Consider the following 20375-nt stretch of genomic DNA (forward strand, 5'->3'; position numbering starts at 1 on the left):
ATTATCTAAAGTAACTTGTTGTCCAGACACTCGCTTTTCAACAGTAAAACCATCATTATCTCTTGAACGGCGACGATATAATGGGTATCCATCATGTCCTGTTACAGTGCCATCCACTAAGGCTTTTGGATATCTTTTAGTGCAACGACCGTCTTGCATGCAAGGAGAATTCCCGTTAAACGAACCACATGGACCATGTATCATATGAGTTTTAACAATGTCGTATAACACGGATCTGCAATCGGACTTGGAATTTCAGCACTGATTAAACTGTCTACATCATTAGGTCGAACCTTATCTTTTAACCAAAGCAGGATATGTGCGTGAGGTAAGCCGCGTTTTTGCCATTCAATACTATACATATAACACAATACTTCTCCAAAAATTTTATCTTTGGTAAGTAGATCTATCATTGATTTTAATTTTAAATGAAAAACTCTTGCTATGATATCATGGCGGTCATGCGGTGCTTGACCCTCAAGAAGCTCCCGAGTAATTTCATCCCACTTAGGATTGGTAGTTACAGTAATAAATAAGTCGGGACGTCCATATTTTCTTACGTAACAAAAAGCATCTTGAGTACGTTCGTGCATGTATCGTGGACCACCAGTAAAAGAAGAGGGCAAAATAACTAAACGACCCATATTCACCGTATCGTTATCTTGCTGCATGGCGTCGCGAAGGTGCACGTATTCTTCAACGCGCAGCTGCCTTTGATTAGATCGTATATAAACTAATCTTTCGGTTTCAATTTTTGCGTACATGTCTACAATAAACTGATTGAATAAGCCACGAAAACGTTGAAAGTATACAAACCTATTCCGTCTTACTTGCAAGTGGTAACAGTAAAATTGAAGGCATGAAATCTTTTTATTATAATTAGGTGCGCCTGTACGCGGATCAGTTTGGTATAAAGCAAAATTATAACCATCTTCCCCTCGACAGTATATCAAAGGATATTGCAAACTGTCGTAAGCCCTGTGGGTTTCATAAATACGTTGCAAACGATTATCTCTGGAACGGATAACGATATCACGCCTATCACATTCCTGGTCGACCAATACCACAGCAACTTCATTCGTGGATGGAGCATTATAACGCCCAGGGTGTTCCTGAGTTGGACGCCTATCGGCATTTATAACAATTTTATAATTGTTATCATCATCTCGAGGAAGAGCTTCTAATGCCGATTTAAAACTGCATACATACGAATTAACCTGATGCAACATGTTCTGAAGTTGTGATATGAGTTCAGTATTTAAATTCGGGAAATATTGATTTCTTATATTCGACTGTTCGTTGTAGTCGGATACAAAATATATTTGAAGAAACTTAGGTTGGTTTTCAGGCAAAAGGGATCCTATCAAATGGTAAACCTGACCTTGTATCTTAAAAGTAGGCATGAAATGACCTTCTGAGATTTGTTGAGCGCCAAAGGATGTCATTTGAAATGCACTATTATAAGTGCGAATATTATCTAAAAACTGTTTAGATTGTATATGTTCCCCTAAAAGTAGTGATTTCAAAGGTTCCGGTGGGTCTTCGAATGAAGGCAAATTTATTTTACCTGTAGAACAACAGAAACCAGCTGACTCCTTACTCCACTTTGAAGCATTACAAAAACGACATACCACGTTCATATCGCCTATTACAGAAGATGATCCATAATCAATTGTGAGGTTATAAGCAAACCCACTTTTATATTTGTCGGACCAAGCCACCGAATTTCTAGATTGATCTTCTATGTGTACATCTAAGTTATTAAGGCTATGTCGAAATCTGTCTGCAGTAAGACGGGCCTCTCGCTGTTCGTCCGTTTCAAGAGACCGAATATTTTCGATTCTTAATCTTTCATTAGACAAACTTACTGATCGTTCTTGTCTCAAAGAATTATAATATTCGCGTACCGACTCTAGTCGTTGTTCATGCTCATGTGCGTCTTCGAGAGATCGAATAACATTATGGTGCACCCTATCATTTGTCAAACGGTCTTCATATTGAGTTAAAGTTTCAGATTCTCGAGATAAAATATGACGTTCGCGGTCAGCTGTGAGACGCAATTCCCTCTCAGTGTAGGTTTCTGACTCGCGAGACAATATATGACGTTCGCGGTCAGCTGTGAGACGCAATTCCCTCTCAGTGTAGGTTTCTGACTCGCGAGACAATATATGACGTTCGCGGTCAGCTGTGAGACGCAATTCCCTCTCAGTGTAGGTTTCTGACTCGCGAGACAATATATGACGTTCGCGGTCAGCTGTGAGACGCAATTCTCTGTCAGTGAAGGTTTCTGACTCGCGAGACAATATATGACGTTCGCGGTCAGCTGTGAGACGCAATTCCCTCTCAGTGTAGGTTTCTGACTCGCGAGACAATGTATGCCGTTCGCGGTCAGCAGTGAGACGCAATTCTCGTTGTGACGCAGTTTCAGCATCTCGGGATAACACATGTTGTTCTCGGTCAATGGTAAGCCTCAGCTCTCGTTGAGAAGAGCTTTGAGACGCCCGTGATGTAGCTCGTCTCGCTCTGTCAGCTGCTAATCGCATCTCTCTCTCTGGAGAGCTTTCATTGGCTCGAGAGGTTGAGGCACTAACTCTCATAGAGTTTAACCGATGTGCTCTTTCCTCTGCCGATTCTTGAGAACGCGCATTTCTCATCCTTTTAGCATCTCTCGAATTTCGAGATAAAGATGGTCGTTTTTTAGGTGGCATTGTGTATTTTTAATCGACGGTAACTGAAGCTACCTTACACTTACAATTATATATAGTTATTATGTAATAATTACGAAAATAAACTATTAATATAATAAAACACTACCAATTACGAAAATAAACTATTAATACAATTAAACACTACCAAAATAACTAATATAATAATAACGAAAATAAACTATTAATATAATTAAACACTACCAATTACGAAAATAAACTATTAATTTAATTAAACACTACCAATTACGAAAATAAACTATTAATTTAATTAAACACTACCAAATTACGAAAATAAACTATTAATACAATTAAACACTACCAAAATAAATAATATAAAAATTACGAAAATAAACTATTAATATAATTAAACACTACCAATTACGAAAATAAACTATTAATACAATTAAACACTACCAAAATAACTAATAGGTGTACCTACTACTAATACTATTAATCTAATACCTATTATATAAACTAACAACAAAACAATTCTAAAAATAAACTATTCAAAGACTAAAAGTCGTGCTGATAAGCACGGTTTGCAAATAACAATTATTGATTGTCAATAAGGTCGAACAGTCTGAACGTCTATTCGCATCAACAGCCAAATATTGTATGACGCTCGAGCGCGGACCCCCCGCCTTTTTATACCTCCCGCCACGACGCGCGTCGAGCGCGGCAACCGATACACAAATATAATCCTTATAGCATGACTCTGTATTCACGCGCGATTTCTTATTATTTCATGTATAACTTTGGTGTTTCTACACCGATTTACATGATTCTTTTTTTATTGAATAGGTAATAATGTTAACTTTTTTAATTGGGGATGAGTGATAGTGTTGTAAACGTTAGAGTAGACGAATACAATCAGAAATCTCCGAATTGCTAAGCTATCGGGAGTTTCACGTGTTATTGTGAGTCAACCATATATGCTGTCGAGGAATATTTTTTATATAATTTTAGGGAGAATATTTCCGTCATACATGATTTCTATGTAGCTTTAACCTATAAGCCTGCACACGTGACGGAAGCTTAAAAAATGGAGTAACTTACCCCGTTTTCCCAATATTTCCCTTCACTGCTCTGCTCCTATTGGTCGTAGCGTAATGAAAAGTATACTATAACCTGCCCAAGAGTATGAAGAATAATTGTGCCAAATTTCGTTAAAATCCGTCGAGTAGTTTTTGTTTCTATAACGAATATACAGACAGACAGACAGACAGACAGACAGACAGACAGACAGACAGACAAAAATTTTGCTGATTGCATTTTTGGCATCAGTAGCGATCCCTAACCACCCCTTGATAGTTATTTTTTAAATATATTTTATGTACAGAATTGACCTCTCTACAGATTTATTATAAGTAGTATAGATAGATAGATAATGGGTATTCTGGGGATAAAGACGGTTTCTCCTGCACCGCAACCTGTTACAATTTGAGCGTCGATTATATTTTGTTGCAACTGGGTTACTTTCAGTCGAGTTCCATTGCAAAGTTGTGGTGGTCTTAAATTTCGGAGTAGAATAATCAGAATGCCAATTTTTAAACAAATTTCATGAGAAGGAAGTCCGGGCATATTTAAAGAATTTAAGAATTCTATCGGGTAGGTAATTAGTGGCTTCTTGTTCATCGACCATTCTATTTATTGATCTATAAACTTTGCTTTCCCCCTGTAGATTTGACAGTATTTTGTTATTAATCTCAAATGCCTGATCATTGCGAGGAGTTAAAATGGATCTTTCGCTGAGCCAAGTATTGTCCCTATTTAATATATTTGTCACCGTAAACCGACGATATCAGATGTGTTTGAGATTGAACTATACAACATAATTCAGGCGTCAAGATAAGTTTTCCTTGGTGTAGTTGTGGATAGGTACCTCCACCAATCTTTAATAATGTATTAGAAAATTGACTATTATCTGGATTATCTCCAGTTCTCACTCGCATGTTTATAGTTAAATGCATCGATTGTATATCACGCCACAAATAAGAGCTTTTCAGGCAAGCCCTAACCTCATCAGCTCGGGTTCCCCGTAGTATTACCGGCAAGGTTTGTCGGAAATCACCACAAAATAAAACCGTGATACCGCCCATTGGTCGATCATTTTGTTTTATATCCCTTAAAGTTTTGTGTACCGCTTCTACTCCTTTTCGATGGGCCATCGTACACTCATCCCATATGATTAAATTACACTCGCGCATACCTTAGCTTTGTCGCTATTGCTTGAAATACTACAGGTTGGACTTTCCGTGCGATCTAAATCAATTGGTATTTTAAACATAGTGTGAGCAGTTTTACCTCCTGGTAGCAATGTTGCAGCTATCCCTAATGAAGCCACGGCAAGAGCAATTTTACCCTGGTTTCGAACGGAAGCTAATATTAATTTAGTAACCATATTGTCCCCAAATTATTTTGAACACTCGCACATGCGATCATAGACTGAACGTTGTTCTGCAGTCATCATTGGGACACCGCTTTCTAGTGTCGTCAGCAGTTCCATTGGGTTGTAACCAATCTCTGCGGAATATTCCCTTTTAGTAACGTCTCCGACTGAGGTTGGTGTTGGCAATTTTGGCAAACCATATTCACATAGTAATTTACCGCCTACTGCTGTTTAGTCATCCTGAAGAGCCAATAAACACTGATTTATAGCAAGATTACGGACGTTATCATTAGTTGTGCCTTCATCATTGTGAGATATATTCCTAAGAAAGTCTTCTGCAAGTTTTTCTTTATATTTTTCCCATAATTGTATAGCATCTGACAAATTACAAAATGTTAGTAATGTTACAAATAAATGGCGTAACCATCGTGGATTATCACTAATACAGGATTCTGCTAAAGCGTCATCCCAATGCTGATCATTTTCAAGCAAATGACGCGCTTGGCAAGCTTTTCTAAAATCTATGAATGAGGTTGGTCCTCGCACTGTGTGTAACAATAATCGCAAATAGAAACACTCAGCGTTGTTAGGATGAACGGTATACACTCTACCAAGAACATGTTCTGTGAAAATACCTGACTCGCCACCTACAGGCCTGCCACGGCGTCTCCGATTAGACACCTCGTTGCTTATTGTAGGTATAATACGATGGAACTTCCTCATACAAAAGAGATTTTGCAAAATCATCAGTTTGGCAAAGTCGAAAGAATGCTAATAAAGTTGTTTGTCTAGGGTTCTCTAATCGTTCTGTAACATTTTCGGCGTTGCAATATATAAGTTGACCGCCTTCAAGATGAACATCTAGATAAGTCACAGGTGGATATCTTTCGTGAATGTTGATACTTAAGATCCGCCACACAGCTTCTGAAGAACTAATATATCTGCCTGACTGAAATCTAGTAATTTCATTATGTTCATTTCTCAACGCAAATGTAGCGTGGTCACTGCCCTTATTAATGTACTTACAAATATATTTTATTGACTCTACACTATTACACATTTCAACATTTATGTGAGTTTGAAATGTTCTAGACAACACAGGCGAATACGGAACGCCCCACCTATTATCTAAAGTTACCTGTTGTCTAGACACTCGTTTTTCAACAGTAAAACCACCATTGTCTCTTCATTAAAGTTAAAGTTAAAGGTTTCATTTGTTTTTAATTCGACAATATTTTAGTTATTTTCTTCACATCGTCAATTAATCTATTAATAAAAACTTCTACACAATCCAGACCTCTATATGTAACAAAAAATTATTTTGACTTGAATCGTGTGAACAACAGATATAAGGTTGATGTTTTTTTAAATTGTACGTTTAATCACTCATTTTTCATAGTGGTTTCTTAGGTTTACGCGAATGTTAGACATTGAAATGAAACGAATTTTACGGATTTTATCGCGGTTTAATTTTTGGTTTTAGTTCCCGACGTTTCGACACCTTTGCAGGTATCATGGTCACGGGCAGACTGAGATGGTGTTCGTCTTGACAGAAGATGTTGCTCGTTCTACCTTCATATTTTTAATTAATTATTTATGGTCCGACCTACGCAGTATGACCTCACTGTGTCGTGATGTCTTGCAGCGCTGCTCTTGGGTTTAGCCTTGAGTTTTTGTATTATTGGGTCCCAAGTAGGTGATATCTTCCAGCCATCTTCTCTATTGAAATTAGGGTGTTTTTTAATCTCAATAGCCTCGCGAAACATCCTTGGTAGGAACTTGGATTCTTTAGCGAGGATCTGTGGTTGATCAAATCTAATATAATGGCTGGAGCCTTCAGCATGTTCAGCGACTGCAGACTTCGTTGAGCGGCGGTGTTTGACGTCAGCGATGTGTTCTTTTACGCGGGTCCCTATGCTTCGTTTAGTTTGACCGATATAAGCCATAAATAATTAATTAAAAATATGAAGGTAGAACGAGCAACATCTTCTGTCAAGACGAACACCATCTCAGTCTGCCCGTGACCATGATACCTGCAAAGGTGTCGAAACGTCGGGAACTAAAACCAAAAATTAAACCGCGATAAAATCCGTAAAATTCGTTTCATTTCACTCATTTTTTCGTCACAATTTAACAATAGGCTTTCAAAGTCTGCGTAAATTACGTAATAGATTTTTTGTTTTGTTTCATAGTTTTTAAAACAGTGTCTAGTACTTTTTTCTGGCAAGACTGATAAAACTTTAGAACAAATATGAGATTTATATTTGGTTTCACTGCTATAATATTGTAAACATGATTCACATAGAAAAAAATTGCCTTTATGGTTTGTAATTTCTCGTCGTACTAATCGCGCCAGATTTTTAATAAGACAATTATTATGTTTTGCTTTCCTTTCTAAGTATAGCAAATTTACATGAGTAGTTTTTCTGTCATTTGTTTAATATAGAGGACCGGTCACATTTTCACCCTTATCGCCTACTCCATAAACATTTATGCTTATGTTATTGTTTCTTTCAAATATTCGTATGTCATGATTTGAAACTGGAAACGACATTTCTTTGATATTTAATACAGAACTGTAGTGCGGGTACGATGTGGTCCGACAGACATTTAACTTACTAGGATATGAGGCTGCTACAATAATCCACAAAACAGCAATAATTATCATTGTCATGACGACCTCCGTGGTCGAGTGGCGTACGCACCGGTTTCAAGGTGTCGCTAGCTCTGAGGTCCCGGGTTCGATCCCCGGTCGGATCAATGTAAAAATTCACATTTCTACATTGTCTCGGGTCTGGGTGTTTGTGGTACCTTCGTTATATCTGAATTCCATAACACAAGTGTTTTAGCAACTTACTTTGGGTTCAGAACAATGTATGTGATGTTGTCCGCATTTATTATTTATTTATTTTATTTATTATTTATTTGTATGTTAATACAACTTTTCGTATTTTAAATTTTTGTCGGTAATTCTAAATATGTCCCTCCTCTCAACAGACATTATTTATTAATGCTGATTTCAAGATAACTCAATGAAATATAGGACCATCCAGATTCTTTATGTTCGAATTCTGAAATTTAACATTTTAAAAGTTCAATTACATTTGTATACATATCATTAATATTCGTGTTATTACAAACAATTTCATATTTCGTATTAAATGATTTCATTTGTTGCTCACTTGTTTTCAGTAGCGCAAAGTAAGCAAACAATTCGAAATTTATCTTGATATAAGTATTTTTTATTAATGACATATCTATGAGTTTCAGGATATCGTTTTTATTCTGACACAAGAATGCTTTAGGAGTAGCGTATTCAACACCTTGTGCAGGATTTAAACGATATATTATAATTCTGTTCTTAAATGCACTTGCAATAATGTAAATATTATCAAATTTGGTTTGTAATAAACTTTTACATTTACGAACATTCGTTCTCACATGATATCTGATTTTTTTTAGCGGTAATTTAATTAGACATTTATCACATTCTAATAATTCTGGATTATTATTGTATTGTCTCCGATGATAAGACGAGGGTGTAGTGCAAATAAAACAAAAATACAATATGCTTACATGTCTACATATATTTAAGTGGCTAAAAAATAATTATGTTAAGGTTACATTAATATTTTAATTATAAGAAATGTAGTGCATATCATGTCTACATACCTATACATAAGGGAGTATAAAATAATTATGAAAAGGTTACAAAATTAATATTTTAGTAGAAATTTAATGTAGATACAGATTATTTATCATAATTATTCATAATCACAACGTCTAATTAGATTAATAATAAGCACTGACAAATTCTATAGGCTCTGTTTAAATTCCTGACGGGTTTTATTTATAAATTCTTTGAAATGCTGCCATGCAGGCGTCCCGTCATCAGTTCGATTTTTTAGAGTAATAATTATAATCGAATGCCTCCAGCGATTTATAAGCGCTATGCGTTCGATTTCTGCACAATCATAATTTTTTAATTCAACATAATGTCTCCCTGTCTTTTTTTCATCAGTTTGCCTAGACAAGCCATTTGCTACTCGACGGGTGAAATATGAAAACAGTGGCGGATTTTTTTTACCCTGAGTGCTTCCGACAGCTTCTTCTTCCCGATCATCATCGCTGTCGGTGCCAAATACTTCATACGATGTAGGCTTCATGCAAAGAGAGATGGGGTGGATATAAGATTTCTTCCTCTTCTTTTTATCTTCCGTTTTCGATGATTGTCCCTCCACCAGTCTCTTCACAGGTGCCGATGATTTAGATGAACCTGACGCCTTATTGCTTTTCTGATGCTGCTGCTCCTGCAGTTCGGCTTCGTCTTCAGATGAGAAGAGATGGCTTGCTACTTGCTTCGACCTGAATAGATAAGACAATGATATAGTTAACATATAGGACATTTTAAAACACTAACCGGGTGATAAGGTATGAAAATAAGTATATTCAAATATGAACAGACTTGCTTGTAATTACATTGTGTTATTTTATAAAACAAAAATCTAAAATAAATGAAGCGAATTAGATGAAATAATGAGAAGAACGAATTGATGAAAGAAAAAAAAAAGCGATGGATAAAATGAATCAGTAGATGAAATTAATGTATAGATGAAATGAATGAATAGATGAAATGTATAAATAGATGAAATGAATGAATAGATGAAATCTATAAATAGATGAAGTGAATGAATAGAATAATTTAATGAATAGATAAAATGAATTAATAGACAAATTTAAAAATTAAACATTAAACAATTTCAGAAAAAAAGTATGAATATAAAAGATAGAGTGAAATAATGAGAAGATCTTACATTTCGAGTCTTGATATGTAATTTATGAAGAAATTCAGGAGCACTACACTTCCAGAAAGAAATGTTGTTCTAGTTTGTTAGAGATGCGTTTATATAGGTGTAAAATCAGGTCATCAATATCCTAATTTGTAAATTGCTAACATACGAAAAAATAAGCTCATCATGAGGACTTCGTACACTTGTAATATCTACTAACAATAATAACAACATTCTGAAGAAATGCAGGAGTACTGAAGATTTCAAGAGGAAATTTGGTAGCGGAGATAGTTGAGGCTGAGTTTCTAATCACGATAAAACACTGAACCCATTTTGTTGAAATTTGACGGATATAGATATTGGGAAAGGACAAACGCTACTTAAAAACTTGATTTGCAGATGAAGTCTTGAGACATTAAAAAAATTCAGAACTTTGTTTTTGCAGTCGGTTAATTTGAAAAGAACAAGGAATAATATATAAATTAAATATTATACAAGCGTAACCGCAGGTAGAAATAGTATTAAAATAACGAACAACTCGACACGTGGACGTAAGACGACCTGAAATTCTTTAAATACTTTTACTAAAAACGAATTAAAAATATAAATAACTTAGTATGAACCTTAGTGAGAAAAAAAAAGATAATAGGTATAGATGTGGAAGTAACTCTGTATATCTGTCTGTCTGTTTGTTAGGCACACTTTTACGTCTAAAACACTGAACCGAGGCCACTTTTTATCCGAGTGCGGGAAGTAGTTCTCTCGGAAAGCGGGTGAAAACGTTGGCAGAAGCAAGTACTAAATAAAGTGAATTTTATACAAGTGTAACCGCAGGTATAAATAGTATGAAAATAACGCTAAGATAGCACTGTCTCCGCCTCCAACTGATCCTGAGAGAACCATGCGTCAAAGATTAGTAAGCGAGTATTCGGAAAGAAACACACCGTTTCAACTATTCCAATTCGAAAATACTCCTCGTAGCAGCGGTAATAAAAGACGAGGTGATGATATATAATATCATCACCATATATTAATTTATTAAGAAACCTTCTAATGGTAGAAGGTCTAAAATAATACGCTTACAAATTTATGACGTGGAGGAGTTCCAAGAGAGTGCATCATGTAACTGTGAGGCTAGTGTGTGTGCCCAATATGTTGTCGAAAATATATTTAATGATGATGTATAAAAAAGTGCTCGTGATATTCTATTATAAGTATAATGTATAAAAAAATGTAAATAAAATTTTGTATCTCTATATTATTTTGTTTCATTTCTTATCATATAGATACTCATTCACTTTACTCATTGCATTAAAAGTCATTGCTGTGAAGTCACAATACATAAGTGGGTATACCTAGCCAGTTTACCTAAACCAATTTAACCATAATATATGTTAATGTAAGAACATTATTAATCTTAACATTATTTATTCCACACTGTAGTTACAATACATTATTCCATATAGAAGTACATACTGTGTACTAAAGTATCTAATAATATCACAACGACATAATATAATAAAGAAACATGTACACACGTAGGTATGCATTTATACCTGACTGGCTGACATTAGGCAGCCAATATAAAATAATGCAACCTTCATTTATGGCTTAAGATTTGTAAACAATCTATCGCAGTGTTTGACTGGCGGTATCATTTCGAATAGTGATTTTTAAGCATAGGTTTCTGAATGGAAGCGTAATTAATGCAAGCGAACGTAGAATAATGAATAGAAGCACCTACTATTATGAATAAATACTATTGAATAGAGAGATCATTTCGAATAGAGATTATAGATAGAAAGATCATTTCAAATAGAGATTATTAAATACGAGGATCGTTTTGAATATAGTATATGTATAATATAGAGGGCTCGGATCTCAATGTACCTAGTCGTGCAAATAGAGAATCTTGAATGCATTCACCTATTCGAATAGAGTATTTGATCCGGGACCCCCAATACTTACCTACTGGTGTTAGGCCTAAGGGCATAAGTGATAATAAGTTAATATCAGGCATAGGTCATGGCGTTACGACTAATAACGAAACGGACTTGGACTGCATTAGAAAGGATATTAGCTCATTTGTAGAGAAATCGCAAAAGCAACGAAAAGAAAGATACGATAAATCTAGATGCAAACCTATTCACTTTAAAGAAGGTGATTTAGTTCGAGTAGAACGACATGTCCTAGCTACGGGCAATAGTAAGCCATTAATCCCGAAATTCCAGGGCCCTTATAAAATTACTAAAGTTTATGACCATGCTAGGTATCAGATAGAAGACACACCGATTACTAGAAAGAATAACAAAAAATACTCCACTGTTCTCGCAATTGAAACTTTTCAAGACCTAATGACAATATTCTGAGTGAGGAAGAATCCGATTTATTTGTATGCTTAGCTAAATATTTAATTAATACTCTAATTAAAGTTTTATCACTTCATTGAGATCTGCAACTTCGTTAGTCAGGACAATGAGGCCTGCAACTTCGTTAGCCAGGACAATGAGGCCTGATATTTTGTTAAACAGGACAATGAGGCCTGTAACTCATATGACAGTTATGAAATTAAAGCTCCATAATATCAAATTGATTTAAAAAGTGTAAGGGCACACTTAAAGCTGGGAAGGCCGAATTTGTTAGCGTTTACATGATATTATATTTAAAACTAGCTGTTGCTCGCGACTTCGTCCCGGTGGTTAGAAGATATAAGCTATGATTTATACCTGCCCTGTTTTTTCCCACTTTCTATTGTATCTTCGCTCATATTAGTCGCACGGTGATGATTTATAGCCCATTTAAAGCCTTCCTCAATGAATGGTCTATTCAACACAAAAATAATTTTTCAATTTGGACCAGTAGTTCCTGAGATTGGCGCGTTCAATCAATCAAACAAACAAACTCTTCAGCTTTATATATTAGTATAGAGTATATAAGATAACGTTTTAAAACGATGACGCCTCAGTTCACGCCATGCTTTATTTATGGTATACAATAATAGTTCATTTTCTTGTTCTCATTTATTTCAAATTATCTTTCATAATCTATTGTAATAAAATAATGTAATGTGATCTAATTCTTATTTATTTACAAATAAATAAATATAAAAGTAAAACTAAGTTGTGAAACGACAACGCTCGGTCGGCGCCATTGTGGTTGCGTCACACTATATAAAGTCAAGAGCGCACCGACCGAGCGTCATTTGTTCAGTGATAACCGGACTGTGCACATAGTGGCAAGATTATTTGGTAAGTTATTGTTTGTATTGATTTGTACTGATTAAGTTGTTTAGTTAATTATGTATCTGCATTTGCCTACCTGCAATTGCTAAGATGTTATGTATGCAACAAATATACATTATAAGCGGGTCAGCTTATAATGTATATTTGTTGCATTTATACTCTCTACATTTATATTTTTCCCACCTTTCCGAATCGATGTTTAAAATAAATCAAATAATAAACATAGCTGTTGTTTCTTTACGTGTACGATTAATGCACCCTCTAACACTGTAATGGTGTTATAATAGACAAATAAATAAATAAATTTCCTTCTATATCAAATCCCTCTATCGCTCTAAGGTTTGCTGTAAGAGAACCCAACTCTGGGTTAAGCTCGCCTTTGTACATGAACTTACCAAGAACATATTGTCCAAGTGTGTGTATTTATGTGCAATAAAGTATAAATAAATAAATAAAAGATCACAATTCCGTTATATTTTCCGGAGATTTCATTTTTAAAATAGCATCGACTTAAGACCGGTCCGCTTTAATCCCCTCTTTTGATACAATGTACCCCAATTACTTGACTTTGTCGACCAGGAAAACACATTTATTCTTTTTTAATTTACTAACCGCTTGAAAACCGCCTCGAGCGTCTGCAATGCATCCAAGAACCTTGCACGTTAGTAATTCCTTGCGGTAGATTTGTCATAATTCGTTGGAATATACCCATGCTTGAAGTTAAACCGTACACTTACCTAAAATACCGAAATAAGCCTCGATTTGTGTTAATTACCGTGAACCTTTTAGAATCATTTAATTCGATCTGGTTATAAGCAGTAGATAAATCAATTTTACTTAAGAATTGAGCCCCATTTAGACCGTCTAATACGTCATCTATTTTTAGGAGTGGGTATCGATCAACCAATAATGTAGGGTTTAAAGTCGACTTGTAATCCGCACAAATCCGCAACGTACCGTATGCTTTATTAACAGGCACTAGTGGGGAGGCCCAGTCCGAGCAGTCAACACGTTCAATAATGCCAGCGCCACTATGCTTGGCGCTGGCATTATTGAAGCCTACCGACCATACTACGTTTTACGTAGTAAGGTCCAAAGGGCGTAATGGTTAGATATGTAGCGGGCGGGCGGTTTTAGCGAGTAATAAACAAAAATTGTAGCCATAGCAACTGTCGGAAAGCCGTTGTTAGTGTCATTACATTTCGAAGTTACAACTAAAAGAATTTGTGTAGTAGATTATTATCTATTCTTAGAGGAAAACCTCTCTCAACCTAGTACATCTGCGCGATGATGTCAGGTGGAAGGGATAGCGACACGAGAACGGAGCAGTACTATGCGGCACTTCACTTTTGCGCAGGGTCTGACAACTTTGTTCTAAGAACATTATGTAGGCGGGCGATACGGAGGAAGAGAGACAACAACAACGGAGTAAAAGAGATGAATGTATGCGTTTATGTTATGTTGCCACCGGAAAAACAATTTCGTATTCTCCATATCATTAAGCTTATTAAATGATTTTGAAAGTAAACTGCCCTTGAAAATAATTGTTGCTATTGTGGTGTAAATATCGTTAGTTAAAAACAACGGCAAAAAAATAAATATTTTAATATTATATTATTGTTAGTTTTGTATAGGTAAAATTATCTATATGTACATCGGACAAGCACACCGTATTTTATTATTAGTGATTGAACCGGTCGGCGGCTCGGTCGCCCCATTGTTTCAACGCGCGAGGTGGGGACTCGCATTCCACTACCGCGCGCGCGCATCATTGTTAACCGACCGCTGGCTAGTCAACTTATGGCCTTCTACGCGATCACTGTGCCGATCTGTACGCTGCTGCGCTTTCGCTTTGGCTTAACATCATTTCACTGTGTCTATTTCTTACCGCTCTACTCCTTCTACTTATCTTGTGAAGTTCTTCATCCTTCTTGTGTTGTGGACTCTAACTGTACAAATCTATTGTGTCGCTATCGCATATACCTACGCAATAAACTTTAGTGTCAGTGTACAATTTTTGTTATTTATCTCCGCATACGATTCCCGAAGAAAACTAGCTACGCTATTATTCTGATGCCAACCATACATATTTTATTAAAGAATATGACATATTTAATTGATTATAAAATAATGAAAAACAAAGAAATACTGGGATTGTGTGTGGCAACACTTGTGTCTGAACAAGAAAACAAAATGTCTGCCGGCGTTTGCGCACCATTTTATCTTGTTTCTGTGTTTATTTGTGATAAATAAACTAGTTAAATGCAATTCTATCTACTTCGATTACGTTGTTTTGGGGAAATTAATTGTGTGTTTGTGAGATATGGACTCGGTGTTAAGACAGTGACTCTTGTTGGAATTTGTGTTTAATATCGCGTTGAGTTCGGAGAAAGAAAACACTAGAATCTGTTGCATGTGTATCTTCACCTTCTAAAGATCCCACCATCACTATGCATTGCTAATGTATGTTTCCTAAATGAATTACTGAGTAATTATAATTGTTATCATGCTAAATAAAAAGTAAAGTGAAAATCTTTGTTGCATTGGACAGCTCTCTTAAGGTAAGTTTTAGAATTATGCACAAGTACACTGTGTTTCTCGATAGTGATTTTTATTAAATGATGTAACGGTTTACTCACGCGTATTTAAAAAGTAAGCTGAGTAAAAGTTTTCCACTTTGTAGGAAACTATCGAGAAACGCGGGAGCGAGGGGCTTGTTGTAACAGGGGCAAGTAGTAACAGGCCCTTTTCACTAGGATCTTAAACGCTATTAACGTATTTCTTTGACTCGATTTAACCTATAAACCGCGCCGCATCATGTTGCCATAGCCAATGTCCCGCCGGCCGGCGCAGTGAGCGGAAGTGTGCACGTGCTTCATTTCTGCCAGGTAATATAAAATTGTACTGTCGTAAAATTTCGGTTTGCGTATTTAATATCGACTAATTTTAAATTTTCTATATCTTATTTCCATTTAAATTTATCTATCTTTGATAATGTGTAACATTTTTTAGTTTTTATGATTGCTAAATTGTTTAAATAGTTATCTTGATAAATGTTGAAAGTCATACCATAGGGTTAGTTGTAACAAAATCCCGGGGCTTGTTGTAACGTGTTACAACATGCCCCAAGTTATGATGTAGATACCTACTTTTTTCTTTTGTTTTAGAATGAGAGTGTATAAAAGAAAGTCAGAGCGGGCAACACAAAGCCAAGAAGTGTACGAGTTAGCGGCAGCTGAAGTTTTAGAAAACAAATGCAATATTCGGAAAGCTAGTCAGACTTTCGGATTATGTCACGTCTCTCTTTATAGATACATAAAAAAAAGAAGAATAATGAAAGATTAAGAGTTGGTTATGTTAAGCCTAGACAAGTATTTACTGCAGAAGAGGAAGATAAGATAGCTTCGTACCTACTCAAGTGCGCCGATATATATTTTGGACTACTTCCTATAGAAGTAAGGAAACTAGCTCACCAATGCGGTGTGCAGCTTAGTGCTAAAAACATTCCTCCTTCTTGGCATCAAAATAACATGGCTGGTACTGACTGGTTCCAAAATTTTATGCGCAGAAATTCACATTTATCTCTAAGGACACCAGAAGCGACGTCTTTAAGTCGAGCGACGTCTTTCAATAAGACTAACGTTAATTCATTCTTTGAAATATATCAACGACTTCTCCAAAAATATCAGTTTAATGCTTCTCGAATATGGAACATTGATAAAACAGGGGTCACAACGGTTCAAAAACCTAAGAAAATAGTAGCTGCTCGTGGTCAAAAGCAAATTGGAGCTATCACATCAGCTGAGAGGTGAACTCTTGTAACACTTGCTTGTGCCTCTAACGCTGCGGGTAATTTTATCCCACCAATGTTCGTTTTTCCCAGGCTTAAATATTCTGAAATGTTTATTCGTGGTGGACCTCCAGATTGCATTGGTGCTGGTAATTCCTCCGGATGGATGACCGAAAAAGAATTTTTAATTTTTATGGATCATTTTATCAAACACGCAAAACCCACCAAGGAAGAGCCAGTTCTGTTGCTACTAGATAACCATAGCTCACACGTGAATATTGGAGTAGTTGAAAAAGCCAAAGAAAATAATGTCATCATGTTATCGTTTCCCCCGCACTGCTCCCACAATTTGCAACCTTTAGACGTAGGAGTGTACGGTCCTTTTAAAAATTACACAAATAGGGCACAGACAGCATGGATGCACAACAATCCGGGGAAAACGATGACAATATATGACATCCCAAGTATTGTGAAAGAGTCATTACCACTTGCCCTGAACCCTACTAATATTATGAGTGGATTTAAAGCTTCTGGTTTATGGCCTTTGAATGCTGATATTTTCCAAGACTCCGACTTTGCGCCATCTTATGTTACTGATCGTCCAGATCCTACACAAGAGCCAGATGACGTAAATGTCACAGATAATATATCTTTGAATCTTGAAAATCCAGAACTATTAGATTTTGTCTACTGTCTGCTCCGGTCTACAAAAAACTTTCTCGCCATCGAAGATTAGACCTTTACCAAAGGCGCCACCAAGAAAATTAATACAAATAGCAGACGCAAAAGAATTGACGGACACTCCTGTAAAGGAAGCTTTACAAAAGGAATATGAAGAAAAAACAGAAAAAAGATGACAAAATTCAAGGAAAAGGGAAAGGAAAGGGGGAGGGAAAAGCCAAAGGTAAATCAACAAATAATAAAACCGGAGTGGGCAGAGTTAAAAAAAAGATTTTATGTTCAGATTCAGAATCTGAAGCAGAAGAATGGTATTGTCTGGTATGTGGTGAAGCTTACACAGATACAAATAAAGAAGAGTGGATAGAGTGTATCATTTGTAAGATGTGGGCACATGTAGGATGTGTTACAGGAGACATTATATCTTTTATTTGTATTAATTGTAACTCAGATGAAGACTGAATTTAATTATAATGAAACCCACCAAATGTTGATTCTTACATAAGTATAATACTTTTTTAAATAGCTATTAAGAAGAGATAATTACGAAGCATACCTTAGATATAAATAATTTAATTATTTACTGTGATTCAAAAGTGCCATGATGATTATAAGTAGTGTTTAACTAAATAAAACTGTTAATTACTTAATTTTTAAGTGTTGATTACTAAAAAAATGTATTTGAGTTGATTTTTGATAAGAATTACGTAATACTTACTTTAGAAAGATGTCAATTTAAAAAACAAAGAATAAATGATTAGAGGTATTATTGTCGTTTTTTTTTGTCGTTACTACTTGCCCCAAGCACGAGGTAAGTTGTAACACCGCACTTCTTCTAGAAAATAATTGATTGTAAAATAATAACCAATAGTTATGGTATTATTTTTACTTGATTTGGTAGAGGAAGAGTTACAGTATTCATCCATCTTTATTTAGTAGAAATTTAATCAATAGATCTCAAGATATATTAGTTTTAATGAAAACTGTTACAACAAGCCCCTCGCTCCCCTACTTGTGCATATAAAATCCATAACAACGAATTGAAATACATTGCAGTTTGAAATTCCCGCCCTAGCTTTTACTCTCTAGTTCAACGAAAAATTTCCTACTAAAATTTGTATGGAGTCGTTGTTCTTCTCTCTAGGGGTATATACATATGTTCTGTGCTTTTGCGTCGGCGCTCGGACAAGACGGTTGTGTGGTTGTGCTCTCAAGTGTTATTTTGTGATATGGGTTATCGCTAATTTTGATTTCGTTAATTGTACTAATTTCGTTTCGTTAGTTCTGATTTAGGTTATTTTGTGATTTTGCTCATGTTAAGATTATTTGGATAATTAAAAAAAGGTTAGGCTTGTTACGGTGTTTCTTTTTAAAAACTTAATTTGATAGGACGTTTGTAAGATCAAAAGTGGGATTGTTTAAGCCACTTTGATCGTTCTCCATCCTCTTATTTTAAAAACCACGTGGTTGATCAATCTTTTTCTTATAGTTTAGTGCTTTGTTCTTTCTGTAAATAGTTGCGGCAAGTAATTATGTCGAGAAGTGATTTTTCTGTTAATAAAGCGCTACCCACGCGTCGAAGTCAGGGACCGGCCGGATACTCATTGAAAGGGTTTTTGAAGGGGTTTTTTTAAGCGCTTCAAGAAAAAGCCCTATGACATATGTTACACCTTCGAACGGATTACTGGAACCCTGTTCCGAACAGGTTACCCTTTACTACCCTGTAACACTGTAACAGGGTAACCCACTCCAACCTAAGACAATGCAATATGCACTCTTTATCATAGACATTAGTTTGAAAATAGTATAACCACGAGCGCACGTGACATCTTACCGCCCAGCGGCGCCATTGTTGCATTTACCGAGCGACTTGTAAACATGGAATAAAAATCATTGTGGATATGATCTTACAGTTTAATTTTGCTTGTCGCACTTTTCAAACGTTGTGATATATATTTTTCGTGTCTATACTTGTAGACCAGGGTCGATAATTTTTAAAACCAAAAAAAAAAAATAGTAGGATGAAACCCATTAGAAAAGGAGGGGAATATTGTAAAAATGAAAGGAAAAATAATTTACGGGTGATCTGAGGTCGGGAAGGGGGTGGGAGTGACGTTTGAAGAGTAAAAAACGGTTTTTATCGATTTCCGGCAAAACTAAAATTCGTATCGAAAAAAGTCAAATGGCAAAGTTCTAAAAGAAAAAGATCTAAAACTTTTGTGTTTACATTTTTTTCACATAACCTCAAAATTTATGTGAAAAATCTAAAAAACCAAGATTGTGGTTTTTTATTTTTATCTTTTACAAAAAATTATTTTTGTAACGAAATTTGGTGAAAACTTACTTTTTTGTGTCCCAAATACGCTGTAATTTATTTGATTAAAAATATTTATTTTTTCACCTTATTTTGAATTAATATAAAAAAACACTCTAATTTTCAATCGAAAATTCACCCGTCAAATCTTCTCAGAAAATGCAAAGAATGAAAAAAACTTGTATTCGATTGTATTGAATAATTTCATCTAAAAAATTTGATCTCATTTTGTGTTCAATAGACCAATAATCGAGGAAGGTTTTAGGCTAGGTATATAAAATTACGCTGCAACTAATAGGAGCGAAGATTTAATGGAAAATGTGGCAAATACGGGGAAAAATATTAATCTTCGAGGGCTTTCGTTCAAAAATTCCTAACTTATATCTTCTAACCACGCGGACGAAGTCGCGGGCAACAGCTAGTTACCTATATGACGTTTCGCGCGTAGGTAGTTTGTCCGAGAG

At 35.5% G+C, this 20375-nt stretch overlaps 2 protein-coding genes across 2 annotated transcripts; one reads left to right on the plus strand and one right to left on the minus strand.

Annotated features, from left to right (window-relative positions):
- Positions 1 to 8546: 8546 nt before the first annotated feature.
- Positions 8547 to 9933, minus strand: LOC113506560. The gene is made up of 2 exons (XM_026889401.1): positions 9912 to 9933; positions 8547 to 9462 (listed from the first exon to the last, which is right to left on the minus strand). Coding segments are annotated over exons 1-2 (552 nt in total). The 5' UTR covers positions 9914 to 9933; the 3' UTR covers positions 8547 to 8912.
- Positions 9934 to 17028: 7095 nt separating this feature from the next.
- LOC113506559 lies at positions 17029 to 17655 on the plus strand. Its single transcript, XM_026889399.1, has one exon. The coding sequence runs from the start codon at positions 17029 to 17031 to the stop codon at positions 17653 to 17655; it is 627 nt and encodes a 208-aa protein (XP_026745200.1).
- Positions 17656 to 20375: the final 2720 nt, after the last annotated feature.

Source organism: Trichoplusia ni (assembly GCF_003590095.1).
Source record: "Trichoplusia ni isolate ovarian cell line Hi5 chromosome 19 unlocalized genomic scaffold, tn1 tig00002136_group18, whole genome shotgun sequence".
NCBI classification, from domain to species: Eukaryota; Metazoa; Arthropoda; class Insecta; order Lepidoptera; family Noctuidae; genus Trichoplusia; species Trichoplusia ni.

Bases quoted from the DNA above. Each gene is read 5' to 3' on its own strand.
- LOC113506559 (XM_026889399.1), top strand. From the start codon at position 17,029: ATGTTTATTCGTGGTGGACCTCCAGATTGCATTGGTGCTGGTAATTCC.